The sequence below is a fragment of the Neodiprion fabricii genome, chromosome 5 (genome assembly GCF_021155785.1).
Source record: "Neodiprion fabricii isolate iyNeoFabr1 chromosome 5, iyNeoFabr1.1, whole genome shotgun sequence".
In the NCBI taxonomy this organism is placed as follows: domain Eukaryota; kingdom Metazoa; phylum Arthropoda; class Insecta; order Hymenoptera; family Diprionidae; genus Neodiprion; species Neodiprion fabricii.
Genome location: NC_060243.1, coordinates 5,636,616 through 5,651,325, shown reverse-complemented (window position 1 = coordinate 5,651,325; position 14,710 = coordinate 5,636,616). Strand labels below are relative to the sequence as shown.

Below are 14,710 nucleotides of genomic sequence, written 5' to 3'. Positions count from 1 at the left end.
TTTCACGGGTGTTGCCTGTAATTTATATTCGTTCGGTTATTTTACATTTCAAAATTTATTCTTGTCACAATCACGAGACACCGCATCTCAACGAAATTGAAATAAAACGCCCAACATTGTTTCCTGGTCCTTTAGCCGTTCGTATTCTATCATCTACTGTATATGATATATCAATAACATCTACGTAAACGTTATACGCTTATGAAATACGAATCCTTTTATTGATTTTCGTTATCGCCGATTATCAATACAGACACGGCGCGCTACTATATTATTATTATACAAAATTTTGAGATGAGACAAATTTTGCACGTTTCAAATAGTTTTTCAACTTTTCTCATCGTTTTTCGCACGTTCTCTTTGCTAGTCTATAAAAAAAAGCTAAAATACATGCGTGGAATATTCTATATATATAGGGTCCATATCATTTTCATAATTTTTCACAATTCATTTTTTTTTCTGATATACCAGAGTTATATTTTCGGTGTTCCTAATAGTATACATAGATTATATTCAGAAGGTTCAAAAATAATTGTTGAAAATAAAGTTCTATACGTTTTTGTTGGTTTGTTTGAATTACTAGTTTGTTGTTGATTCTCTTACTATTATTATCATTGTTACTGTTATTATTATTGTTATTATTATTATTTTTTTTTCAATTTTTGTATTCGTATTTTATTATAAAATCAACCTCTCAGACTTTTACTGTCACAAACATGTTTCTCTAAGCTCAGTTTTGGAAGATTAAACACGAGATTTTTCACATGCAAGAATCACGTTAATTGCAGTGTCTGACCGATTTTTATGCATAACATACAACGTTATATGACAAGTTTTTCCAACGATGGTTAAAATTTTGATTCAGCTTGAACGATACTGATAATCAATAATCAAAGTGTCCTCTGTGACAAATTATAGTTATGATCTTGCTTTCTCGGGATCTGATTCGTCTAAATTTTTCTCTTATTTGACAAATTGATTTTTAAATATCACCCAGTAATATGTTCATCGATTCCTTGATAAAAGGCGATCATCCGTTCCGTACCGAAGACTGTGATATTAAAATATGACGAATCATCAAATTGCTCTGTTCGATAAATCGTATATGGAAGCCATTTTTCATATCGTTTGCGAAATCGATGTAGAAACGTTGTTTTAGAAATTTTTCCTCGTATCAAAAGTTTTTCTCAAGCAAGAAAACTTGCGGTCTTTGGTGTGCAATAATTATGTAAAAATAAACAAGCGCATGAAGACTTCGGTCTACGAGTCTGTTGGCGGGTGTAAAATAGAAGCTGATTTCTTCGTTGCGTGGTGAGTAAAAATCTGTTGTTTTTTTTTTTTTTTTCTTAACTTTATCAGTTTCTCCTTAGTTCGCTTTTCGTATTCCGAAAACGAGGCAGTTATGCCTAATTAAAACGCACACGAGTAAAAATTGTCAATTTTTCAGCTATACACAAATCTCCGACTTCTGCGCAACACGATTTGACGCGATTTCACATATTCTCTGTACATATTTGCAATGATTAAATTAAATTGCGTAACAATCGCGTCTTTAGCGATGTACTTTTGAAAAAATCAGCCGAGTGATTCTTCACAATGTTCTGTCTTTGATTTTGCTGTATATTTTTAACGACGTTTTCATGTGTTTCAAATTTTTCAACGAATGAAAAGTGCTTAGGCCGTTTGTCGTCTCTGCGCTCAAAAGCCTCGAGCTTTTACTCTTTCGCATTACGTCTTATTCAACAAATTTTCCATCCGATGCATTCTTTTTGTCATCAATACGTATGTTAATCGATTCTGAGTAAAACGCTTTTCAAGTATTCAAACTACCTAATCGTTGTTTTCGATCAGTCGTTGTACCTTGCAAAATAATTATGACGACGCTTGTGATATATATGTATATACATCTGCCAAAAAACGAAAAAAAAAATACAAATTATTTGAATCGAGATTTTTACCGTTTTTCGAGGAAAAAAAAAATAAATTCATTGAAAGATTCGTGACAGTACAACGATTAGACGAATGTTGAATTTTTTATACAAGTTCAATATCAGACTATATAAAAACTCGTTAGGTTTGGTAAAACCGTTGAAAAGTACCGAAAAGAGTGAAAGAGAGATCGATTTGTTCAATCTTTTTTACTCCCACTCTCTCTCCTTCTCTCTCTCCTTTTCTCCGAGGGTCTGAAATTGACAAAGAAGTATCAAAGAAGTAAAGAAAAAATACCAACATCACAACAACAGTAAAAATTCGCATATCGCGTAATCACGTTTCATTCCTATTCTGATTACGATTTCGCATTAAAATATTATTATTTCCATATTGTAATATTTTCATCAGTCGCACCAGCGACGCCTGGTATCCCATTCGAAATGACGTTACAAATATATCTATACACATATACGTATATGTTACAATGGCGAAAGCTTCATCAGGTCCTCCTTGCAGTCGGCGTTGCAGCATCCCGGAGATTCGGCGATGTCGATAAGACTGCCGCCGTTCGAGTCGCTCGGCGATGAGAGGGTGCAGATGTCGTTGAGAAAATCGAAGGTCGCTACCGCCTCGCGTTCCTTGTCGCCGTACCTCACGAAGAAGTCGTCCCGTCCGATGATCGAGGGTCTCGCCGATGCGCCCCAAGCCGACGGGATGCGGAGGACTCGTTGGGCCTGGGCCGCGGAGGCTGGGAAACCAAGCAGCAGGTCAACATGCCTCAGACCACTCTCTTGCTCTTCTATACCGGCTCTAGCGGACACAGGGGTAGCTCGGCTTAGCCTTCAACTAGTTATCCGATTTTTTTTTCCTTTCTTTGTGTTTTATTTTTTCTTTTTTTTTTTCCAATTTTCAATTAATTCTTTTTTCTCATTCGTCCCGAAACTGACACGATCATTATTCCTCCACGGAGATGTAACCCCGGGTGTAATCCGAATCCCGCGAACTCTTGTCATGGAAATTAATTTCAAACCGACCGTCGTCGAATAATATTCAACAATTTTCAAATATCAAACACCGAACTCGAAATCTCTCCATTTGTTTTTTTTTTTTATTTTTATTTTTTTCTCTCTCATTTACATCAATCAACCGATTAAAATTCATCGAACTTTCTGCGTTATAATTTATCAATTTTCTAACCAACGCAATTTTCATTCACCTACTGACAATTATTTTATTACGTGTTATTCGACTTTTGAACGTTTTAACGAAATTTCATCAATCTTAAGCTTCAAAATTATGATATTTTTTTCTTTTCTAACAAAATTTCGTACATTTCCTTTGAAATATAATTTTCTGCGCAAGCTACGAAAAATTTTATCAACGAATCGGTTACATCTCCGTACAATCGAGGGGTTAACAAGAAATCTGCGGTTAGTAGTATGCGTATAAGTATACAGTGAATACGTGAAGAACAAAAAAAAAAATGAAAGAAAATGATTTCCAAAGATCGCATTTGTTTTTCGTGTATAACATCGAATACGTGTACAATGATTATTATTGTTATTATTATTATTATTATATATGTATATAAAAGCCAAGTCAAGTTCGACACATACATACATATATATATATATAGAGATAAAGAATTTACTTCGACGCAACACGCGAGACATGATCTTATCGATCGTTTGACTTTTAATTTATCTATTGAATTTTTTTTTTTTTTTTGGTACGGATATATACGTATTATCAAATGAAAACGTCACGATCAAAACGAGTTAGAGAAATTGATCATCACTAAGCCGAACTACGTAGCTTTTCTTGTGACAATCAAAGCAGAGCGCGCAGGAGGAGCTACCATCTGAACAGAAAATACGAGAGTGGCTATGTACAGCGATAGCAGCTTTTACGAGAACGATTTTTCATCCAGTTAACATTTATTATCATCGAGCAGATATCTCGATAGTCTCGGCTTTGCAAGAATGACGACGCCGTTTCGTTTGACGGAAACCTCGTCGTATATTATGCAATTATCGCCGGTTCATCCGAGAATCTACGACTTAAAATTAATTATCGATGCGATGTAAAACGCAAGAGTCTTGCTGATAATAATTTCGGTATAAGGAATTTGCGACTGACGATTATAGTGTGGTCAAAGTGAAAAAAAAAAGGAAAAAGCTCAAGCTTTCGTTTGCGAAAAATCGCCTTTCATTTACACGTCGCAAATTTCTTTCACCGGAATTACGATATGCGATAGAATTTCGAATAGTCAATGGCTTTCGAAGCCATTTAGGGTAAAAACACATGCTTTCTCAGATTATTTTGAAAAATTGACCTCCGGATGCAAAAGTGTCGATTAGCAAAAAGCGTGTATGTTATACGTGTATGCCTGCGAGAGAGGATTCGGTGTTAAGATTAGCAATTTTTGATTATTCAATCTTTCTATTTAATTAAACAATTAACGCAAAGCGGGTGTCGCGTTATCAGAACGACGAGTAAGCGGTGAAGAGGAGCAGATTATGAGGATAATTATCGAAGCGATAACAAATAAGAACAAAGAAAAAAAGAAACGAGAACGGAAGAGACACAAATAAACCAACAACGAGTCGAGATATTCAGCTTGATTAATTCCGCAGCGTGAGTATGAATGGAAAATGATGAAAAGTGGCTTCGCTTATTGTTAGGTCGGTGATTTAAGCGGAAAACAGATAACAATAGTGATTATAAAGAAAAAAAAAAAAAAAAGAGAAACAAGGCGAAGGGAGGTCTCAAAGCTAAGCGATTTCAACCGATTTCAAACAACGTACAGCAAGTTTCTAGTTACCTTTCTTTTGACGTCGGTACCGATGGAGCCTGTGAAGATGACGATAATCGGGTGGCTCGTCGCCGGAATCACTTCCGGCTGATCCGCTGCTGGATGTCGCCGATGAACTTTCGCTGCTTGCCAACATAACGTCGAGCAGATTCGCCCTGGCCTGAATATTTGTCGATAAAATTATGGAGATTAATAAATTCACCTTCCTCAGGGATTCCTGGAGCCCAATTTTTCCGACGCATTTCAACTCGCTCGGCGGGCCTTCGAACCTACCTTCGGATCCGTGAAGTCTATGTCTCTTTCCACGTGGACCCAACCCGTTGGACAACAGCAGGCGAGATCAAGCTTCTCGAGGACGGTCTGAGCCGCGTCCTGAGACGCCGGATGGTCCTCGCCCTTCCGTATCATCCTGTTCAGCTCGTCTATCACGTCCTTCGACGTTGCCCGCTCGTGGAAACTCAACGTACGATCTCGACCCTCGACCAGAAGCGGACCTCGGGCTGGACTCACCTTTGAAAATGAGAACGCAAAATTTTCAAGTTGACTTTGAAATTAAGAGATACTAGTTTCGACCCGATATTGAGCTTCGAAATTTATAGTTCAACTGCGCTCTTCACTGAACAGATAACTTCGAAACCGTTCGTACGATTGTTTTTTTTTTTTAAATTTTTTTTTATTGAGGATGATTGCACCAGTCAACGCCAATTTTGAGTCTGGATTATAGATGTCAAATTTTTATTTCCTTGACGTGATTAATGAAAGAAAAGATAGTTTTATTAGATAAAGTTTACTTTGTGTGTCAACCTGTTACTACCTGCTGCTCATACTATCAACCATATTAGGATTTTGGTTCTTATTCGATGTATAGAATTAAAATTTATTCATTTAAATATAAACTAACAAAAAAAAAAAAAAAAAATTCTTGACACGTGTTTACAGCTCCGAACTGAACTCTATGTGTTATACATTACAGACGTCTCAAAATTCGTTACATAGCGAAAAACGTCCTGGAGAAAAGAGACTACATTAGATATTTTAGTTTCGATGATAACTACGATTGAGTTGAACTTGGAAACGTCTGGTTTCTTCGTTTCCGATGTTGGACGATATCGTAATGACGTGAAAAGTGAATGCAAGCGGTGATTTTAGTCACTCGTTAAAATTGTCTCAGCTTCAACGATATCGTAAACCATTTTTCCAAACTTCACAGCTTATTGAAATAAAGATAAAACTAAATAAATGTCACGTGTAACCAATAATTTGAATAATTGTTGGTCAATTGAGAACCTCTCCCTAATACGAATATCAGTTATTCAAAGTTGCGACTTGAAAATCAATCTCGAAAACTTAACCACCCTTCTCTATCAACGGAAACGTAATTTGATCGAAAAGGCTAAAAAATTGATCTACCCGAAAGATAGACTCATTTCTGTATAGAAAATCACAACCTCGCGAATCGGGTGGAGTTTTCTCGCGATTTCCGCGATTTCCGAGAGACTTACGACGGTACTGGGGGTTGAGGAGGTGGCCGCTTCCTCGTCCTCTTCGGGAACGGCGCCGAGTTCGGAGGGAGCTACGGTTGTGTAGGAAATTCCACCGTTGCAGGAAACGGTACTGATGATCCTTTCATCGGGCGCCAAAGACGGGACCAATATCTGCTCGAGAATATCATCGCCTGACTCCATTTCCACGGAATTTTCATGACCGCCGTTTTCCTTGTCGCCCGAGCCCGACTCGGCTGTTTCGCAAACTCGCTCGTTCTGACTTACGGCGCAAGCTGCGATCGCTGCTTGAACAGGATAAAGAAAGAAAAAAACAATGCAATATAACAAACATATACATTTGGTTATGCACCAACATTTGCAGTGCTCCCAAACTTTTCATACATGTTACACAAGATATGCGCTGCTGGATAAAATGCTTAACATTTAAAACGAATAATGCATAATACAATTTACGTTTAAAATGCCTATTTCAAATGAAACCATTTCAAATGTTACCAAGAAGTGGAGACACGAAGAATCCTGATAGAATATCATGGAGCAAGATATGGAAAGACAAGAAACTCGTCAATATTTGTATCGTGTTTTTGAATCCTATTCTACGATACTCTTCGACACCTGATCGCGATCTGTAAAATCCTTCCGGACTTCTCAAGATCCCTGAGAAACACTGACCTTCGTTTGGATTCGGGGTTTCGTTGCAGTTAGCAGCGTCGTGATAATAGTGCGGTAATTCCGCCAGGTACATCTGTTGCTCGGCGATGAACGATAGAACGTTCTGGAGGGCCTGTTCCCTTTCCGGAGGTTTTCCCCCCCTCGAAGAGGTACTCGCGAGGCTTTTAGTGCTCTCGAATTTAACCAGTCTGTAAAAATCCCGGGTGAAATCGGTTCCGACCGACGGAGAGTCCGGATCGTCGCTGCAGCCGGAAAGAGCCGCGGAAGATCTTTTGCTGGAGTTTTCCGGACCGCCTTCTTCGCTGCTCCAAGAAGCTCCGGGACTCGACGCGTAAGGCCATGGTCCGCTGGTTCTCGCATCCATGAGCAGAGCCACCTGGTTAAAGCGTTCCAAAAGTTACTCGCCATGTTGGGACGAGTCCTTTCCACCTTGCCTCGACTTCCCGCAACTCACCAATTCACCGCCCGCTCGATCCGCCAGGTAGCTTGCTCCGTTCCACAAGCACTCGTTCGCGTCCTCCTCGAGCTCCAGAGGATTCTGCTCCTTTATCGCCGGCAAAGCGGGAGTGATCGCTGGTTCCTTCCACGTCGATTCACCCTGGGCAAGGTCCTCCGTCGACAAGGAAAAACTCCAATCCTCAAGTTCAGCTCGGTCGTATTCCAGCTCTAGGAGATCGCGGTGCTGCTGGGCACTTCTGGTGTCGTCCAACCTGAATTGGTTTCATTGTTCGTTTAGTCATGTTTTCAATATAGACGAGCTTTATGACGACGTTTCGGAGCTTCTTTAATATATCTATGGAAAGCTTTGAACTTTCTAGTAAAGAAGTGAATGCAATCACACGAAGTTATCGCTAAAACCAAACTTTTGAAGGATCCCTATCACCAATCAATGTCAGAATTTTTCATATACAATACAAAAAAAAAAAAAAAAAATCTTCACATCGTGAATGATCTCCACAATCAACGATCGTGAATCGGAAGTATATCATGTAACCTATTTCCTATGAAATTAGGCTTTAAGACAATTAAATACATTCCGGACATATAATGTTACCGATGCAGCAAACGAGGACTAAAATCTCGTCATTCGACGTTTGCGTGCGTCAAAAAATGTCCCAAAAATAATTCAAAGTAAACCAACGCATCGTGACTAGTAGCTTTTACCCACCTCAGCCACTGCTGGACGTATTCCGCATCCCAACCCTCTTCTTCTACGAGAAGAACGGACGAACCAGACGGACTTGCTATATTGTAGGGAGAAAGGCTGGCGGTGGTGGTAAGTTTGAGGCAAAGATGACTGTCGGAAAAGCTCCGCATCACGTGCTGATAGGGTAGTAGATCTTTGGTTGGTGGATAGCTGTGCCTCGGGTTAATTCCTACGGTTAGATTTAAGGGTAAAAAAAGTACATCCGGATCCCCGGCGTCGAGGGTCACGAGACGAGCGTCGGGTGAGACGTCGGCTTCCGTTTCGTCCGTGGCTTCCTTCAGGTCCTCCAACCCTCTCGCCGGTTCTTGTCGGGTTCCTTCGCCCTGAACGTCGCTCGACATCGTCGAGTAGCCCTCGTCCCTGTTCCCGCTCTCCGGACTCTCGCTGCCCTCTTCTTCCGAGGGTTTTTGACCTGGCGTGAGTAAATGAAAGAAAGACAATTTTGAAAAGATCTTTAACGAGGTGGTTGTGAACGAATCAGTTCCTCGGATTTTCCAGTCCACGAAAAGTTCGAAACCATTCGGACCCCGCAAGTTCAGGATCACAGTTATCTTGCTGGCTCCAGAGCTTCCGGTTCTCAGTGTCCGGACAACTTCAACTCACCCAGAGGCCTGGCCCTGCGACATTTGGCGGTGGCCATGACGGGGATCTGAAGGTTCAAGGACCTCGGTCGCGTAAGCGGGACCCAAGCGGCGTCGAGGCTCAGGGCAGCGACCAGAGCTGCGGGTCCAGCCTCGAGAATTCCGTGAATGAGATCGGTGGGACTTCCGGGACTTGTGGCTTGAGCTAGGAGTCCAGAGAGCGCCCGATTCTGGGCTTCGAGTTCGCGGATGCGCCTCTGAAGAGCCCCGATTTCCTCCCTCAGACCCTGAAATCAAGAGAAATCGGTATAAAGGAGACGTGCGACGTGTGCGATCGTTGGTTTGGTGATGATATTTTGGCGATGATCGGCTATCGACGAACGGTTAAAGCTAGGGTGAACCTTTTGGGAGAGCAGGGCGCGGACGACCTGGTTGGCGACGTCATCCAGACACCGTTCGTACTGTCGACGTTGAGCGTCGGCGTCCCGCGCCAGAGCCGCGTGCTCGGTCTCGAGGTTGGCCAGCCTGGCTACCAGGGCGGCGTGGACTTCACCTGCGCAAGCAGCCTCCAGACCCCGAAGTTGACCTCGAAGAGACTCGCTCTCGAGCTGGAGTTTCGATATCTGGGCTTGGTACTGGTGCACTCGAGCCTGCAGACGGAAACCATGGAGGACTTAGGGTCTAGGGGCGGGTATAATTCATGACCAAGGACCGCATGCAGTATTAGAGATGGGTGCACCAGTGAAAATGCTGAATTGTCAAACTCTGAGGTAACGGTTAAATCGATAATCTTGAGTACTTTAAGGGATTACACATACCTGGGTAGGTCAAAAATACCGATTTTTTAAAAAGGTGGTCATTCGAACGTACTATTCTTTGAGTGTTTACCCTGGAAATTTTATAAATTCGCAGTATTCGCGAAGTTGTAGCGTTTTGTAAGCGATCGGGTGAGCAGCGACGTGGGCATCAAAATAAGGAAGAACGAGGTTGACGCGGCAAAAAAATAAAAGATCTAACGGAAGCGTCGACATCTCAGAAAGATCCGTCATACGGCCCAGGATTCGACGATTTCTCGTCAGTTTAAAATAAATCAGTTATTTCATTGCGAGTGTAAACTGTACTCAAAACTTTAAACGCGCCTTTCTCGAAACGGTGTTTTCGAAATCGGTACCAGAAATATCTCCGCGACTACCGAACCTATCGAGATCTAGTTTTGCACAGTTATGTTTCACACAATAATCTAGTACTTATCCAGCCGTTTTTGCGATGCCTGGCATAGCTTTTTTTCTCATCATAAGTACTGAACAATTTGTAGGTAAAAAATCGCCTGTTTTTTATTCCAGAGACTGCCATGATCCGAAAAAATGTAACTTATAAATTCCGGATCGATAAGTACTGGCTTTATCTATCTACTTGAAGAAATAATTTTTTCCTTCGGATAAAAAATGTCGGGGGTACGTCTGTTACCGCAAATGCTATCAACAAAAACACGTCCCAAAAAAAACGACCGTAACGGTTTTACCGTTTAAAATATGTATAGAACGATTGTTCAGTAAAATTCAGTTTTATACACGAAACAAATTCTTCAATATAACCCTAGTCTTAGAATTTCAAGGCATATGTAATCCCTTAATACCGTAAAATCACTGAACAGTACCCAAGTAACTCTAAAAGGTTAAATTCGCAATTGTCAAAGTTCGAAACAGACTTTTCGTCAAAACTGACTCCGAAATTTGTCAATCAATCAAAATCCGCGCTAAATGCTTGATTCGAAATTTTTCCACCATATTGGAGTTAAGCCCTTACACCAGACACGCAAGGGTTGATAACGCGGCTAGTTTCGACCGTTCGGAATGACTTACTACCCGCGAGTCTGACCATCTTCCCACTAACTAACGTTAATCCTGAACTTTGATAATTCGAAACTCGAACCCTCGCCCCAAGAATTCATCCAGGAGGCAGTTTTCCCCCTGGAATCGAGATACTGAAAGAGTTTTCGTGTTGCAGCCGTTAAGTACCTACAGAGGGATGCAGAATAATGGCAATGCTCTTTCTTACACCTTGCACGGGGTGCGATGCCTGATATATTTTCTGCACTCGGTGCCGCTCTCGCTTGCTCGCATCGCGCTTAGCTGTAATAACAAGACAACGTCGTCGGTGCAGGGGTTGTCGGTACCATTGCGGCGGTACGTGGAGCGTTATTAGGAGAAAGACGGTTAGCGTTAAATTAGGGTATATATACGAAGCTGTCAGGGACAGGGGTGCTAATAGTGGAAGCGTGTGCCTGATTTATAACAGGCGTACCAACCGACCCGAACTCTCTCCCGATTCCAGCCCCTCGCTAATGTCTTCGTCCCTGCAGACTAGGGGAGAGCCTCGCCCCTCATCGCGACACATTGGTGCACTTCAAAAGAATTCAAACTCAACCTTCCTCCGTCTCCGCGCGCTTTTTCTTCGTCTACGTGTTACGAACACGCGGCGGCGTACGGCTTCCTGCCAAATGGCAAGGATCTTAATTAACGCACATTCCGTGAAATTCCGAACCCCGCTTGATCAAAACTTATAAAGAACGAGGCGTGGTGGCAATGAAAAGGAGAAAGGAATTGTTATCTTCTCGCTTTTTTCGAGCCGATGTGCCCCATACATCTACGCCTCTTACGAAAATTAGCGTCTTTCAGATTTCTTACGGAAACTATCACGTTTTAATTACTGAAATAAGGATTTTCTGAAGATTTGTGCGGTGTGCGGGTCAAAATAAACGCGTAAATATCCTCGAGATTGCGTTAACGATGCGTACCTATCTCAGAAAAATCAATGCTTTTTTTACAGGTTCTTTACAAATGTTTAATAATTATTCCAGATTTTTTACCAACATAAACATCAATTGGTTTTATTATATGTACATCGACTAGTCCTTACCTAAACTATCCGTAATCTTGCTACAACAGTGCGACAAGTATCGAATCTCATCGGAGACGACTAAATCAGTATTTTTGGATTTTTATACCCAGCAACACTAGACTCTTACCAATCTGTATTAAAACGTGATATTTTTCGCATTGAAACGACAACTGTTTTTCGTAAGAGGCGTCGATACACGAAGGTTCGAAGATACGGGAACGCGGAACATGATCGATAAGAAATTAACGAGTCTGCTCGAGGCAGCGCCGTGCGGGGAAATTCGAGGGACGGGGAAACTGCAGCCGTTATCCAAAATTACGACTCTTTTGGCGTGAAACCGCGCGTGAACGCGATAGCGTGAATTTATTACGCGTTACGTTGTGCCGGCCGACGTTACCGGCACGGCCCGTTAGACGCAGAGGATGGCATTGTCCTTGCGCGACATTAAGTTCGACGCCCGCCGCAAAGCTTCACATGCGCGAAATCTGCCGATGACAGGATTTCATTCGCAAGTTTGCTCGCCGTTTCGAGTGTGTTCGTTACGCCTCGAAATCACGCACGTTTCCATTGGGAATAATTCGGAATCCCGCGAACCTCGCGACACCTGAAATCTTTACGAGAATGAAGTTCGGAACGTTAGATACTGAAACGATGCATGTTTAAGAAAAATCGCTGCTTCGCATCCCGGGGAATGTCAGAGACTTGGTAAACCGTCATAAACAAAATATACCTTGATTTTGAGAAACCAACTATACCTGAAAGTAATTTTTAAATTTACGAATAACGTTGCTAACTTCAGCCTGATCAATTTTTAACGCGATCATGCAAAAGCTCGATCGAAAACTCTGGTAATAAGGTCTTGAAGAGTAAACGAAACTTGGTAAGCTGTACGAAAGTGCTGAATGAATAATTTCATTTGCTTATCGTTAGTATCCGACTGATTGGTACTCGTTTACCAGTCGAATATCACAACCCGGAACAAGAAAAGATTTGAGCTTTCGATGAATCTTAATCGATCAAAATTCGAAACAAATCCTGTGATAAATATCATTGCCGTCTCCTCCGCATCGGATGTGACCAATTACGGATGGAATCAACATCCACGAGTTGCCCGCACAAATCATCCCGTTTTTCGCGACCGAGGAGAGTGGTAAAATTGCACTAAACTACGTGTCCAGGTGGTGTTGTAATAATTAGGCGAGTAAACGAGATCGCCGAGCGAATTTCTTTCGAGAGACTCAATTAAATAAACGCTTCAATTATACACATGTGACTGAATTAAAACGTTGCAGGCGACTGCAACTGCATGTAAAGCTGTAAATGGCTGCCGGTACCTGGTTAAACATACGTACATGGGTATTATAACCTAGTATAACAACGTACCTATAATAATTGCATAAAGTAGCAAAGCCGGTTTCCGCACGCTATGTAATAACTGCAAACTCAACGACGTACTTCATCCATTATTACCGACTGTTTCTTCTTCGCTTTTCTTCCGCTTTCTCGTCAGGGTAAGTTTTTTTTTTTTTTACTTTTTTTCTTCAATGGCTTGCATTAAACGCGTGACGAGAATGTCGAGCGGTTATACCGTAGAGTAAAATTCTCCGCGATCAATAATTTGACGATAATTAATATAAAAAAAAGGCGATAGCAAAATCATGCATTCAAGTTTCGTCGATTTTAATATAATCGCATCTTACGATCAAACGTATCGCGTGAAGCGAAAACATAAAATGTGGGTAAAACTTGCGATTGCACGAAGCGAGATACGTGAACCAATAAAAAGGAGAACGTAAGTCGAGTTGTGATAAAAATGAAGAGAACCGTGGTCTGTTTTCAATATGTGGCATCCTGCTTTCTATACCAAAAGATCCTCCCAAATGCGTATTTCATGTTCCAACGTATGATTTATCGGACTGTTTTTTTCCTTTCGCGAAACATTTCTCCCTGCAGTTCTAATAACAGTATAACATATCATGGGCCACCGATAGGAGTGTTCTTTTTCGAATGATCATCCCATGCATCTCGAGCCTCGAAATATGCACCCCAATATGCTGGTATATATCGAAAAAAAAAAAAAAACTAGACTATCATCGTGTGACGGAGTGCAGCGAATGGATGAAAGTATGCGAGTAGATTTTGTGTCTGAATAAGTTTACATATCTCACCTCGTAAGATAGGGTGAGAGCAGTTTTTTCCTGCTTCAGCTGTTCCGCGCGTTGTTTCTGCTGCAAAATACCTCTGGCAGATTCCTCCATCCTGTGAAACAAAAAATGAGGGGAAAAAATCAGTGGTTGATATGCATCGATTATCAGTAAATAAATGGGAGAAGAATGTGGTTTTTTTTTTATTATCGAGGGGATCGAACGGCGGCTAATTATTCCTCAGACGACGTCAACGACCTTTTGCGTAATCCGTGCGTCGTTTCAGCTGACCTTACGTCGACGTCGAGACGGCGACGTCGGCGAGACTTGGCGGGGTGAAAACGGAGCCGATGTTTGCTTTAGCAACAAATTATTACACATTCCCGACTCTGCGCAACTTCTTCCCGCGAAATTGCGGTGCATCGAACAAAGAGGAAGAGGAAGAGAGAGAGAGGGAGAGAGAGAGAGAAATGCGTTTATTCAACATGTTCCGGAGCGATATACCTCCAAAGAACGACGCGAATGTATAACAACGTAAAAACATATTACAAAGTATATAACATTTAATTCAAGTCAAGTCTATGCTGATTACAGAACACTGTGCTTATCGTGACAATATTGCTGAAGCTAGTCAACTATAAGCTGAATCAAAGAGGCAAACTCAATTAAAAACGTCGCATTGACGCGTCATGAGTGTATCACGGTGTTCCGTCGCGTATAATTACCGCATTAATTGTATGCCCGAAGGCGAGGTTTCCATTCGTATATAGCGCCTCGCAACATGTCCTGCTGAAGAGCTGTTTGTCGCCGAGGTGTCGAGAACGGGTTTGGGTATCCATTTCCTCGAGAGTAACTGGGAAAGATCGCGATACCCTCAGTCTGGATAATCACTAATTAGCAATGTTCCTGTTCATAATGCGATCACCCCTAAAGTTTGGTAGTAGTCGAGAACT

At 41.6% G+C, this 14,710-nt stretch overlaps 1 protein-coding gene across 9 annotated transcripts in view; it reads right to left on the bottom strand.

Annotated features, from left to right (window-relative positions):
• Positions 1–1,691: 1,691 nt before the first annotated feature.
• LOC124183460 overlaps positions 1,692–14,710 on the bottom strand; it is a 162,484-nt gene continuing 149,465 nt past the window's right edge. For 3 of the 9 annotated variants that reach the window (XM_046571977.1, XM_046571985.1, XM_046571986.1), the window contains 10 exons: positions 13,782–13,872; positions 9,114–9,362; positions 8,735–8,999; positions 8,093–8,543; positions 7,379–7,634; positions 6,925–7,300; positions 6,250–6,542; positions 5,021–5,257; positions 4,757–4,907; positions 1,692–2,680 (listed from right to left, as the gene is read on the bottom strand). In XM_046571977.1, the coding sequence (XP_046427933.1) occupies positions 2,412–2,680; positions 4,757–4,907; positions 5,021–5,257; positions 6,250–6,542; positions 6,925–7,300; positions 7,379–7,634; positions 8,093–8,543; positions 8,735–8,999; positions 9,114–9,362; positions 13,782–13,872 (2,638 nt within the window). In that variant the 3' untranslated portion in view covers positions 1,692–2,411. Of the gene's footprint in view, positions 2,779–3,059; positions 3,794–4,756; positions 4,908–5,020; positions 5,258–6,249; positions 6,543–6,924; positions 7,301–7,378; positions 7,635–8,092; positions 8,544–8,734; positions 9,000–9,113; positions 9,363–13,781; positions 13,873–14,710 lie in introns of those variants that run through there. The other 6 variants (XM_046571978.1, XM_046571979.1, XM_046571984.1 and 3 more) reach the window with 6 other exon arrangements.